Genomic DNA, 14,085 nt, shown 5'->3' on the forward strand with positions numbered 1-14,085 from the left:
AAATTAAATATGTGGTTTGTTTTTTTATATAATATTTAAACTTCTCTTTAAAACAGACAGAAATTTAACTAATTTACCGTATTAGTCCTAAAGTAATCCCAAGATATTATCATCAGTTTCCTACTTGTATTACTGAGACTAACATGATTCTCTCACATCTATTGTTACCCTATGAAACTCTAACTATATAATTGACATATTTATCTTGAGAGAAGCATATTTATTTTACCTATATCATAGATTTCATTGTAAACTTTATTATTCTCTCTAAATATTTTCAAGGATAACCATGTCTTCACTACCTGATCAAACTAAATCATTACTAGCTCCACAGTCTTCTTCTGATGAAGAGGAAAAGGAGGAATTATTGGAATTACCAAAAAGTAAATATATTTCATATTTCTCACATCAATTCTGGGTATTAAATGAATATTTAAGATTCAGAATATGTTACTATAACCTTATTTTTTGTAGTGTTATTGTACTATTTTCAAATGATCACAAACTTTGGTTGCCGTTAACTTATGTATTCATAGTGCTGGATATTTTTTATGGATGGGTAATATTAATTTTGTTAACTGCACCAATAAGAAAAAAATACGTTTTAGGTGTCGATGGACAATTAGAATTAATGTTATTAGTTATTGATAACAAACCTGGTTTAGACTTAGAAAAATGGGATTCTATTACTTTACAAATAAATTCACATTTGTTCAATACACATCGTTGGATGAATACTGATTTCATCTTCGATGGAAAACAATGCCTCCAATTATTCGAATACTTAATAAAACCTAACAAATTTATTCAACTTTATGTTGATCCTGCACTAATTAATCTGAATCTACAAATTGAAGAAGCTAGAAGATGCCATTATGAATCTTTGGAAATTAATTAATCACCTTAAGGTCATAAATCTTATTAAAAGAAAACATTTCAACCAAATACAATGTATATATTATTCTGAATTGATTATCATAATATATTGTATACCAAACCATTTCAACTATGAAATTTTGGAAGTAATAAATTATTTTTGTTACAATAAAAAGTCTTCTAATAAAATATAATTTATTACACCATCAATCACTATTGTATTCAAAAAATAAATAAATTTATGGACAAATGAAATGAATTTTATTGCACATTTAATGTTAAACCTCATTACCTTTATTTATACAATAGAACAAGAATGGTTATAATATCTTAGTTTCAAAAATTAAAATTTTCATATAAAATCTATCTATAATATTTATCATAACAAATATATATGTACATATATATACAATGCTAACAATTCATTAATGAGGGAATCCTCTACTCAACTTTAATGGAAGAATAAATTTTTTTAACGAAAAACATGTTACTGATAAAACCAATAGCACCAGTCACCATTGCACATAAAATGGCAATCAATGCAGAGTATCCCACGTATAATACTATAGTAATAAAGCCACCTAATTTAAACTCAGTGAATAAAATAGAATGAATAAAAATATAAATTGAACAACCTATACCACCGATGATAAAGGATCTCCATTGCCATCTCCAATTTTCTAAACATAAAGAGTGGTAAGTAACAATTATTGTAACTAAAGATGTAGTCATTGTTAACAACAAGAATGAAACCAGCAAAAAACCAAACATGTAAAAAATCTTATTGAACCATAGAGAACTATAAATGAAATATAACTCTACAGCAATGGAACCGAATGGGAAAATACCACCAATTAAAGTAGCTGGAACTGTTTTTAAATACCAAGGTTGGAAAGGAATTTGTCTAAGGACCTCATTTGTCTTTGTTGGGTGGTCATACCAAGTACATCTTTTAAAGGATATCAAAGAACCAGCAAAGGATAAAGGTAACGATAAAACAATCCATAATAAAACCATTAATGATAAAGTACCAATTGGAACTACATCTGAGGAATGAACAAAAACTAAAAACAAATTCATGGAAATAATGAACATGAAAATGCCACCTGGGACAATTAATGGTGTTAAAATCATGTTTGCTTTCCAATAAGGACCATTGAAGAACCTATATACACCCATGGAGGTGTAAGATCCCACAAAGCCAAACACTGCATATAATATAAACATTATAGTTGGTAATGAACCTCTAGCACTTGGAGACAAAAATCCTAATGCTGCCAAAACCAAAACAGAACTGATCATGAAAAATAATTGAGTTCCTGAACCTACAAATATGGATAATAACATAGATTTAGTTGGGATACGGAATACATCACCATGAGCTAATTTCCAACCTGAATCTTCATCAAAGGAATCATTTAAATTGAATTCGTTATAACGAACAAAATCATTTTTTAAAGCCTTAGTTAAGAAATGAACCACAATAATGGATAATACGACTACAATGACAGTAAAATTAATTAATGAAAACCATTGGATAGTTGGGTCATAAATATGTAAATACTTATCCCATCTTGTTGCCCAAACAGTATCAGATTTTTCAAAAGTGACGGAATATGTAAATATGACATCTGTATCTGAAACTTCTGACAAAGCTAATTTTCCTAGATTTGTATCACAAATTGCAGAATCACGCTTCATAGAAATTGGGTTAACTGTGACACCAACAATACGATATTCATTATTACCACGATCATGATATTCAATATGAATATCAAAATGATTAGCGAAATAAGTACGTTCCACAGACGAGACCAACATTTGATTAGCGCGCTTTTCAGTAGCTTGTTCTTCATCAAGTTCCTGGGATAGAACATCCTCTACAATAGGTTGTTTTGGAGTAGTATGGGACGGAGCCTCATCTACAACTTGGATCATCTCGACAGATCCTAATTCAAAACCTGAGCCGTAAAAAGACGATTTTGTTGTTTGATCATACAGCTGTCTTGCTGCTGGTAATCCATCAATCAACCAGTTTTGTAAGAATCCACTTTTAATTAAATCATTAATGAATTTCGCATCATCACCTGGAATATTTGTGCTACATAATTCTTTACAGTTTTCATCGACTAACATTTTAAGTTCAAATGGCGAGTTATAAATTCTATCACCAAATAAAATAGAACCTAATGATTCAGGTTGCTTTTTAATTTCTCTATCCAATGGTTTGCAAAAATGCAACTTGGAATAATAATAATCATAAGAATACAGAAAGTTTTCTTTATCACTTGAAAGTTCATTACCATCAGAATCCTTGTGTTTGAAAAACATTGAAGGTGTCAAATGATTTACCAATAATGGTATGCTATCAAGTTCATGATAAGTTGTTGGTGCAACACCTGGTAAATAAAACCCATTGGTTACGGAAAGAGTTATTAAACAGATCGATACAGCAGTTATCAGCTTAGTCATATGTACAATATTAATATAATAATGGTCTGTTTTACTACTATAATATCTCCCAGTATTGAAATGGAACTGCTATGCTTCTACTATAATGTATTATGCAACTTTGCCAATTTTTTCAAACTAAAGTAATTCTAAATATCCTTGAAAAACATAAAATAGAACCGTCGATTAAATTCTCTTTTTTTTCTAGAGAAGAATGCTATTCAATTAGGCCTTTTTTTCTCACAAAAAATCCGTATTTTACGAAACTATATTGAGCCTAATGGCCTTTAGCAATATCTATATTTTTCAAATTGACTGATATTGTTGCTTTTTTCAGTATTCTTATTGTTGGCATGCGATGAGTTACGAAACTTTTCCAATTTCAAAATGAGTCCGTTTTTGACAGTGCTGGAATTTCTGAAATTCGTTAGACATTTGAATTATTACTACAGTCATTGTGAGGCAATGATAAAAAGTGATCTTGATTTTAAAAATGGAAACTAAACATGCCACTATTTTTAGAGGAAGATTATTAGTGTTGTAGAGAGGTAATTTGGAGTTACAATCACATTTTCTATTTTATTTAATGTCACATATTCTAAGAATATGTATCACGTGATTTCAAGGATTAATAATTATGTATAGATTTATTAAGGTCAGACACAAATCAGGTGACACGAAAAACAAACATAGAACAAGAACTAGAGAATGTGAATATAAAAAGGAACAATCTTACACGAAGAACAAATGAAGAAAGCAACGAGCGAAGAAAGCAGCGAACGGGTTGAGTTTCTAAGTCTAGAGTAAAATATTAATATCTTAATTACCATACACAGTTAGATAAATAGAGCCTTTATACCAAGTATAATATAGTTAGAACTCCGACTTGCTGCAGTAGAAGAAGGAGGAGGAGTTTACAAGATACATAGATTGGAATCACAAAAATTGTGACATTTAATTTTAATGGAACAACAAAAATTCGAACATCTGTACTATTTAAAAAAGTTAACCAGTACACTACGGAGGGTAAAAAGTAAAGAAACTTCTGAAAAAATATACTGGGTGACTAAATTGAGTTTTTCTCAAAACACACGTGATCTCGGATAAAAACCGCGGCTGAAAGAATAATGAGAGTAAAGATTTATCTGTTAAATAAGAACAACCTTGAAATTTAATCTACAAAGATCAGTTCGAAGTAAAAAAAAATGATATTTTAATTGCCATCTTCATATCATAACTAATTCAAACAAACAAGCCTTTATATTCCTGTCGTCATATCTGTAGAAAGGATAGTTTTTGGTATCACTGAACATTTACCATTGTTTCGTTAGAAGCAACTGATTTGAATATTAAAATCCAACGAATTTTGAAATATATTCAGCAGTAATATTATCATTGCCAAGTGTTGTCATAATCAGCTCAATACAATATGCCTTTTTCCTATGAAAATTATATGAATTTACTATTCCATTTGGATAGAACAAATGAGGAAATTCCCACAGATATTGCAAAGAGAATAGTTCAAAATTCAATTGCTCCTTTAATTTCCGTGACTGCTACTCCTGAATTAGATAAACATGTTCAAGATTCATATAATATAGATTCCCTTTATATGCTACTGAGATACTTCGGGGGGTGCATTTCAGATAGAGATCAATATCATGAACCTCATCATCAACACCCAAATGAACTGGATCATAAAAATGAATTACATGCTGCATTAATTAGTCCAGATACCTCTATTACTGAAACACCCGATACTTCAATGGATATGCTAATAGATAACTCCATGAATACACTGACAAAGGAAGAAACAATAATATCAACAACAACAGGAACACCAACACCTACAATACTTGCCAGTCCAACCACTGAAAACACCATTACTAAACCACATAATAAGACAACGACAATAAAAAAAAACACAAAAGAACATTATACAACTACTCATAACTATACACATCATCATCGTCAAAAGACTAGAAAGAGATCAAATAGCTTATTCCAAAGAGATTCAACTCAATCACAATATATTAGATTTACTAAGCCAATTCCTGATTTAGTTAATACGAGAGATCCAACTGATTCTCTATTCGATCACCAATCATTAGAGACACTTTTAAAAGGTTATCTTAAAATTATCGAGACTAATACTACTCCAGACATGCCTCATAACGCTTTGAAAAAATCTCTATATCATAGATTTTTTTCTATGACTGTGACTTCAACAACAAATTTGTGTCCCTTTGAGTCTTTTGATCATCCAATTGTATCATTATTATCAATTGATTTAACTCTAAATCAAAACTATGATACAGCAAAGGAAATGCTAATCAAATTTAAAAACATTCATTCAAAGACACCAAATTTCCCAGTATATTTAAACATTAATGATATCTTACCAGTATTTTTATTGTGCTATGATGCCTCATCCCCTGAACAATTAGATATTGCAAAGAAAATTTCAACAAAAATTAAAAAACAATTATTTTTTGAAAGTATTTTATTACCGTTATGGAATGATAAAATTTATAATAATGACAAGTTCGTCAAATTACATGAGCCAATGATGTCTTCAGTAGATGAAACTTTGTATTTTCTTCAGCAATATCTCCAAAAGAATTCTTGCGTTACAGATAACAAACTACCATTGTCATTGGTAAAGTATATATATGAAATGATAGCAAATTTATCAGTTAATTTAATTATACCATTTATGCAAAGAAAAATTAGATTTTGGGATGAAACGATATTACAACCTAGAAAATCTATATTTAGAAATAAACTATTTAAAAGTTTTATGAATAGAAATTCAAATGTTTCATCATCTACAGGGACAAGCTCTTCAGAAATTTCAAATTCAATCAGTAAACATCATCATTCATTGCTAACGAAAGATAGTAATGGCCATGAATATTTTTCTGCCTTATCAACAGAATTTCAATTGAGAAAATTAGCTGATTGGTCCATGATGGTTTCTGATTTCAAAACTGCTTATACGACCTACGAATCATTAAGCCGTGATTTAGAAAATACTTCAAAATATATGGCATCATGCTTAGAATGGTGGGCAGTTTCAATACTGATGGGCGCGCAAAATATTGTAACCGCCAAAATGTTAAAGAATGACGTAGATCCATTAATCGAAAGTGCTCTAGAAAGTTATGAAAAACCATTACCACCTGTTCCAAATTCTCGACTCCCATCTAATAATATAAACTCATTAAATTCACGTTCAAGTATATCATCTGCAACAAAAGCTGAAGTTTCACTTATTGAAAATAATCATACAATACGATCTTATGAAATTAGATGTATGCTTTTATTGTCAGAATTATTTTTATCATTAAGCGATACTTGGACTTCAACACCATATGCTCTAAGATATTTAGAAACAATTTTATCAGATTATAAACTAGGTCCTTGTTCCCAGACAATTTTATGGGAAAGATTAAGTTTCTGTTATGATTTAAGAGTCGACCCAAGAATAAAAAGAAAACCAACTATAACAAATATAAATAAAGGCACCAAGGCTACAGGGAGTGAGGCTTCTCATTCTTCCATTAAAGAAGTGAATGAAAAATACAGAAATGACGGAAAACAAGAGAAATATTCTATTGATAGAAAAAATAGTCTAATCATTGATGTCAATAGTAATGAAGAATACGATTGTGGATATGATATATTGTCCGATGGTTTCACAAGGAAAAGAAAAGCTGCATTTTTCAAATTAATTGCGGCAAAGAAATGGTCAGAACAGAAACAATGGAGACAATTGGACTGGTGCTTAAAAGATATCGAAAATGTTTACAAAGAAGTAGGATTTTCTGACCGTAAAGATTTAATTCTAATCAAGTTAAAAGATCAATTGAATAAATACTATATCAAAAATAATATCAAGTGTACTAAAGAGGATAGCAGATCAATTGATATGGAACTGGATTCCAAAATTACACAAGATGTCCAAGCATCTCCTGCCACAGCAACTGTAAAGACATCAGTAGGGTCTACTGACACATCTAATACTAATCTTATAAATGATTCACAAGCTAATTCCCTTCAGTCTTCCAAAATTGATCATGAAATTACCTTTCCATGAGTTTATGCTATCTTATATTCAATAAAGTCCTTGCATATACATAATTATACATAGATATATACCTATTAATAGATAATATAATTAGCTTTTTTTTTTTTTTTTCTAGTAGAATATACTAGGTATCAAACTATAGGTAATATATTTATTAATAAAAAAAGTTCATGGGTGAATATGTAAATTTATATGATCCTATTAATAGATAGATAGGAAAATTAGAGAGTTCTTAATTAATTATAGTACAAATGGCATTAGTTTTTCTGGCGGAACAGCATCAAACATTTCATGCTCTGTAGTGCGAGGCTTTAAAGACTCATAGTCACCTCTACTGTCACGGAAAATAAAGGATAATAAAATACCAAATATCCCCAGTAGTGCAACAGTAGCTAACGATAGTGCAAGCCCAATGAGAACGACAAATCCTCGCTGAATTTTATGTTTTTTGTTCTGCTGCTTTCCAATTATAGGGATAATGGAGCTGCTTGGTTGTGGACTTGTAGTGTTAGAAGGGGATGTTAAATTTGTAGTTGAAGTAGTATTGGTAGAATTTGTGGTGTTCGTAGAATTTCCAACATCTGATAAGTTGAAATTCCAATTCTTTAAAACAAAATCACTGATTATTTTGGAGGATATATCTTTATTTGGAAAAATATTAATGCTATTACTGGTGTCCATATTATTTGTCAAATTTCCATAAAAATATGGGATCCAGGTATCAGAGGTGTAATACAACGCCTGTACAGTACCTAAACCTTTAGAATAAAATTGACCCGTCGCAACCATAATATTCGTATCTCTTAATGCGCGCTTTTCTAAAATAGATGAACTATTCTTATTAGTGATATCAAAAATAGAAATACTATCTAATTTCAAACTTTCAGTGCCATTTGGTAGTAGAATTTGGCTCCATGCTTCGTTATTGTATTGAAATAAAGTAGATGAGTTCCAAGCTGCAATTTGGTTACCAGTAAATTCAAATGAGGTAAGATTTGTATTCTGAAGAAGAATGCTTACGTTATAGGTATTAAGATTCAAAAGGGCAAGATCAATATTAGCAGATTTATTGGTCGATAATGTACCTGAAATTAAAATATTTGAATTATTTTTCAGTTCCAACTTACTAACAGTTCCTTCCAGAGTATTATTCATAAAAGTTGACCAATTTTTGGTTTCATAGTTAAACAAGCACAATCCTGAACACTGATAGTCAGAGAACGTGAAATTACCTCCTACTAGAACACTAGAATTTTTTGTGAAATAAAGTAACGAAGATATCTGAGAATTTTTGTTCAATGTTTCATTAGCTATAACTTTATTACTTGTTAAATTTAGAATACTAAAGCTTGGAAATACATCTTTGTCGCTTATTGTTCCCACACTTAATAATGATTCATTTGGAAAAAATGCCATGCTGGAAATTTTATTCTTCCAACTCCAGGATATCTGTTCTCCATTGCTGTGTATCAATCTGTTTAATCTCGTGTTTGGTTCCATATAAGCATATATCGTAGAACTATCATTTAAGAATACAGCGCTGTATGGATAAATATTATTTCCCAAATTTAATTCCTTAATTTGCTCATTAGCGTTAATACTGACAACTCCAGTCAGGTTTACATTTTCGTTTTCTGAAACAAGACCAGAAAAAATCAAATCATTCTGTGCATTTTTACCTGCTGACCATAATGACAATTCAAAAGTGGAAGTATTTTTAAAATCTTCCATATTTGATTGATTGTAGAAATATTTATTATTGAATGACAAAATTTCCCATGATGTCGTCAAAGAAATATTACTAAAACTTTGGATTTCATCAGTGAAATTTCCTAAAGTTCCAAACTTGTTATTGGTAAAAGTAATTGCTTTATAAGAACCAGATGAATCCATAATATCACCATATGCAATCAAACCATCTGAATATGGTACAATTCCAGTTACCGAGTTTAAGTCTTTGAATGTATTTTGTAACGAAATGTTTTGTCCATTTTTTTCAATTTGAAATTCTTGTAATTTATTTATAGATCCACCAACTAATAAAGTATCTTTATCATATGCTGCTGCAATTAAAGAAACATTGGCAGGGTAGTTACTATATGCATATTGATTAATCGTTGAATTAGTATAATTCTCATTTAAATTATTAACTGAATTATACTCAGGATATTGGAATAAGCCGTTTAAAGTTACGTTATAAATATCTATCTCATTAGAACTGGTTGTTGTAACAAAATCCAATGAATTGATAATTAAATTAATTCTGTCTGCAACTATGGTAAAGTTACCAGTATTAGAATAAACACCCGAATAAAAGCTCATTGTAATTTTTACTAAAGGATCCAAATAACCGTTAAAAATTTGATCAAATTTATAATTTTCATTTGTTTGGTAAATTAGACTTGTTTGTAATATCGAGGAATCGGTTTGGTTCCACATTGTGACATTTACAATACCCCTTGAATCACATGAATTATCAGCTGTGCAGCCAGGGGTGATCATATCGACAGTATAGTTACCTGCATATAAAAGGTTTGGATAAAAAGTGACGGTAGGTATAAGTTTGCTACTTGAAAGATATGTGCAGGCTAAATAATCTGAATTTGGTAAAGGGGTATACCAATCGTTATCGGATAATATTGAGTAAGAACTACCCATCACTCTCGGAAGTGCCGCTTTAATCAAATCTTCATTGTCATATGCAGTTTGATCGTTACAAGAAGGTTTGTTATAGGATTCATTTGCAAAAACTGCAATATCACTTTGAAATAAGCTTAAACCAGATAGGCCAACTCTTGAACCATAGGAAGATAATGCTTGAAACTCTAAAGTTGTTAAATCGAATTGATTAACAAAAGCAAATTCTTGATAAGTTGTAGACCATTTAATATCTGTTGTATTATTATCTAGTAAAGTAATTACATGACTCTTTAGATTATCATTGCTATTGAATAATTTTAATTGATTTCTATTATAAAGTGGGCAAAATTCAGAACAATACTTAAGTTGACCATCTAAAGGATCCAGATATGCTAAGCTCATAATAGAATTTTGATTTCCAGGGTTTATTCTAAAAGTTGCAACCTCGTCATCTGGGTCTGGTGAATTGAAAATTCTAATTTTCGAAGGTCGTATGCTAAATGGTAAAGTTATTTGCAAGGAGCCTGCCTTAGAATCACTTGCCCATGCCTCAATTTCTGAGGTCGGGCAAATTAGTTGATTTTTATTAATATAATCATTAGTATCTGCAGTTGAGAATTTACCGAATGTTAATGGTATCCTTTGATTTAGTTCAAAAGTAGAAACATTTTGCTGTGATAATAAAGAGGAAGTATTGTTTGGAAAAGTAATATTGTAAGGAATATGCAAAATTGAAGGATCATCAAGGGTATAGAATTGACCAGAAAATAATAAGTCATTGCTATTTAATTTTAAAATATTATTAATGACCGAGTTTGATCCAAAGCCACCAAATTCATAGGATATAGTGTCATTTGATGATGAATCCCAAATGATTAATCCATTGGAAATATTTGAGTCAGGTAACAAATATGAGAAATTCCCACCAAAATAAACCAAATTAGTGTCTGGATCTTTAAAAATTGTTCTAACTTCTGGCACTAACTTATTCTCAAATATTGGCGTTAAGGATAAATCTGTCAAATTATAAACCAATTGGTTCGAAAGCTCAAAACCATTTAAAGACCCTGTTCCTGATAGAATAAATGCATCCTGACCATAAGGTATAATATGTTGTATTCGAGTAGAATATGGAATATCTAGTAGTCTTATATATGTGTCATTTGAATAATATATCAAATGATTCTGTGATGAACTGATAATAGGTTGGGTAAAATTTTGTTGCCCATTATAATGTACAAAATTCAGTGTATCAAACCCATTTGAAGTTAATAGCTGCAATGATTGGTTTGTAGAGTCTTGCAAGTTAAATTGCGGAGCTGGTATATTTTCTATCTCTAAAATATCTTTTAAATGATTTAGTTGGTTGGCAACCACTGAAGATGGAGCTACAGAAAGCAATAATATCCCGAGTATTGTCCTAATACAAATTCTCATAATGGGTGACTAATTCTGGCTACTTTACAAATCAAAGAACTAATATTTAAATATCTTATTTTGAAAGTATATTTTTTTTGCGTTTAATTATTTCACTTGAGGGTCTCAATCCATGTATTTCTTAATTTGGTTGTTTTTTCCTAGGGTATATATTTCACTTAGCATACTCTAAAAAATGTTACGACGTTTCAAAACAAACGCCCTTGTTTATTGTCTTAGCAACTAAGATTTTAATCTTATTATTATTATTATTATTATTATTATTATTATTTCATTAGAACCTCAAACGCCAAAGTGGCATTTCTGAATGAAAATGTTTCGCGAATGCGATATAGCCTAAAATGGCAAAAATCAAAACAAAAAAGTTCAGCCATCTTGTATGAAATATTTCAAATATAACTAAAAGAAAGTAGAATACTAAAAAATTTAATATAATCAATATTAATGTTAATTACTATTTATAAGTGTGATACACAGCTTACTGCCTAAAAAATGCAGTTGAGGTACATCAGTTATAAACCATTTACCATTGAACGGTAACGTTTCTGCGTTGCAATCATATCCAAATAAATTTGATATTTGACAGTTAATAGCTTACAAACTTGGCTAGACGGATCTTGTGGTGATACTACTATCCCTTGTCCAGTCATCTTGCACATAACATCCCATAGGATTTGATCTGGTTTCTTTGTATTGTCACTATGCGATTTTGATAATTCTGATGCACAAGCACCCATTAATGCAGATCCAAAAACAACAGCTGTATCAATATTCTTAGGAATAACTACTGGTAATCCAACGCAATTGCTGATTAATTGCATCAAGAGCTCATTACGACATTGACCTCCAGACATATACAACGAATGAAGATTATAGCCTGATTTAGTCATTATATCAACTATATGTCTTGTTTGCTGAGCTATAAATTCACATGCACCAAGATACATCCTACATAGATCATTCAAGGAGGAGTCCATAGATAGCCCAATAATGTTTCCTCTCATTGCTTCATCTGCAACTGGAGATCTATTGCCATGGAAATCACCATAAAAGAATAAGTTTTTGATTAAATGAACTTCATCAATTAAGTCTCTTTGATGGGTTAATTCTCTAATCTTGTTATTTAACACTTCAAATACGGATATATCTTGTTGTTTAGAAATTGCGCATAGTTCTTTATAAGCTGGATGTGTCTCCAATACATGTTGTAACAAGGCACCTGTACAACTTTGCCCACCTTCTGCACACCAGAAATTATGCCCAAGGACATCACGATATGGGCCCCAAACCCCTGGAACAAAAATTGGTTTATTTGTAAGAGATATATGACAAGTAGAAGTCCCTGCTACAACAGCTAATCTACCACTAGAACAAATCATTCCATTTAGATTATCTTGAAAGTTATTTAATTGTTCAATTGGTTCCTTGGTACTTGCTGCAATAGTGCCGATCCAACCTGCATATGCATCAATTATACCGGAACTGACAGCACATTTAGAGGAAATTCCCATTATCTTTGATGATTTGTCCGACAAATAACCAATGAATTCACCCGCAGTACTAAATGATACTTTACCTTGAGAATCTTGTTTTACAGGGCCGCCCAATTTAACAAAATTGTCTTCCATTAAATCTTCCAATCCAATGTTTAATAAAAATTCTTCTGTCCAGCCTTTTGTTGAACCTTCCACTCCTAATGGTAAGAGACCTTGCTTACAAACAGCCGAACAGAACGAACGAATAGAGTTACCGGTAGCTTTGTAAGTTAAAAAATCAGGTAAATCTAGAAATTTACAATCCTTATAAACAGCTGGATTCATATTATTCTTTAACCATTTAATCTTAGGTATTTCCATTTCCACAGACATTTGCCCACCAACGTATTTCAAGCATTTGGAGTCGGTTGAATTAATTTCAACGGTTTCTATTAAAGCACGATGATCCATCCATAAAATAACATTTTGATCATTATCTTCGAAATTAGGGCCCACTGCTACTTCTTGATCTGTCTTTGAGTTTAAAACAACCAGTGAACAAGTTGCATCAAAGCCAATTCCCTTAATTTTCGACGAAATATCGTCAACATTGCTTTCTTGAAGGATATTTCTAATACAAATACAAATATTATTCCAAATCTGATTTGTAGATTGGGTGATATATCCAGGTTTCAATTCTTGTCGATCAATGGCTAACTCTTTAATAGACAAGATATCACCATTCAAATCAATTAAACACGCTCTTGCAGAACCAGTTCCGACATCAACACCAATATAATAAGACATGTTTTAATGATGACGTAATTTTTTATATTGGGTTAACAATTGGTATTTCTGAATTTTTTATACTTTTCATCCAATTAACAATCAAATTGTAAGATAAATTGAAATTTCTCTGTTGAATAATTGACCCCGCCTTTCATAAAACGTAGAAGGAAACTCCGAAAGCCTATTTAAGATCTATTAGATTTAAACAACTGCTCGAAGATGAATAATCCTCTTTTCATATATAAATCTCTCTCAAGATATCATTACAAATTTTTTTATTTTACTATATTAATATATGTGTATATTTTAATTATATTTAATCTTTTA

General features: G+C 30.6%; 5 protein-coding genes across 5 annotated transcripts; 2 read left to right on the plus strand and 3 right to left on the minus strand.

Annotated features, from left to right (window-relative positions):
- Window positions 1-289: 289 nt before the first annotated feature.
- TBLA0E04360 (uncharacterized protein) lies at window positions 290-898 on the plus strand (the record flags this gene model as incomplete). The annotated part of the gene is made up of 1 exon (XM_004180961.1): window positions 290-898. The coding sequence occupies one exon, from the start codon at window positions 290-292 to the stop codon at window positions 896-898; it is 609 nt and encodes a 202-aa protein (XP_004181009.1).
- Window positions 899-1,317: 419 nt separating this feature from the next.
- On the minus strand, window positions 1,318-3,348 carry TMN2 (Tmn2p; the record flags this gene model as incomplete). The annotated part of the gene is made up of 1 exon (XM_004180962.1): window positions 1,318-3,348. The coding sequence occupies one exon, from the start codon at window positions 3,346-3,348 to the stop codon at window positions 1,318-1,320; it is 2,031 nt and encodes a 676-aa protein (XP_004181010.1).
- Window positions 3,349-4,756: 1,408 nt separating this feature from the next.
- On the plus strand, window positions 4,757-7,426 carry TRS85 (Trs85p; the record flags this gene model as incomplete). The annotated part of the gene is made up of 1 exon (XM_004180963.1): window positions 4,757-7,426. One exon carries the CDS (start codon window positions 4,757-4,759, stop codon window positions 7,424-7,426), a length of 2,670 nt encoding a protein of 889 aa, XP_004181011.1.
- A 231-nt stretch (window positions 7,427-7,657) lies between these two features.
- Window positions 7,658-11,494, minus strand: RAX2 (Rax2p; the record flags this gene model as incomplete). The annotated part of the gene is made up of 1 exon (XM_004180964.1): window positions 7,658-11,494. One exon carries the CDS (start codon window positions 11,492-11,494, stop codon window positions 7,658-7,660), a length of 3,837 nt encoding a protein of 1,278 aa, XP_004181012.1.
- A 512-nt stretch (window positions 11,495-12,006) lies between these two features.
- TBLA0E04400 (putative phosphotransferase) lies at window positions 12,007-13,776 on the minus strand (the record flags this gene model as incomplete). The annotated part of the gene is made up of 1 exon (XM_004180965.1): window positions 12,007-13,776. The coding sequence occupies one exon, from the start codon at window positions 13,774-13,776 to the stop codon at window positions 12,007-12,009; it is 1,770 nt and encodes a 589-aa protein (XP_004181013.1).
- Window positions 13,777-14,085: the final 309 nt, after the last annotated feature.

Source organism: Henningerozyma blattae, chromosome 5 (genome assembly GCF_000315915.1).
Source record: "Henningerozyma blattae CBS 6284 chromosome 5, complete genome".
NCBI classification, from domain to species: Eukaryota; Fungi; Ascomycota; class Saccharomycetes; order Saccharomycetales; family Saccharomycetaceae; genus Henningerozyma; species Henningerozyma blattae.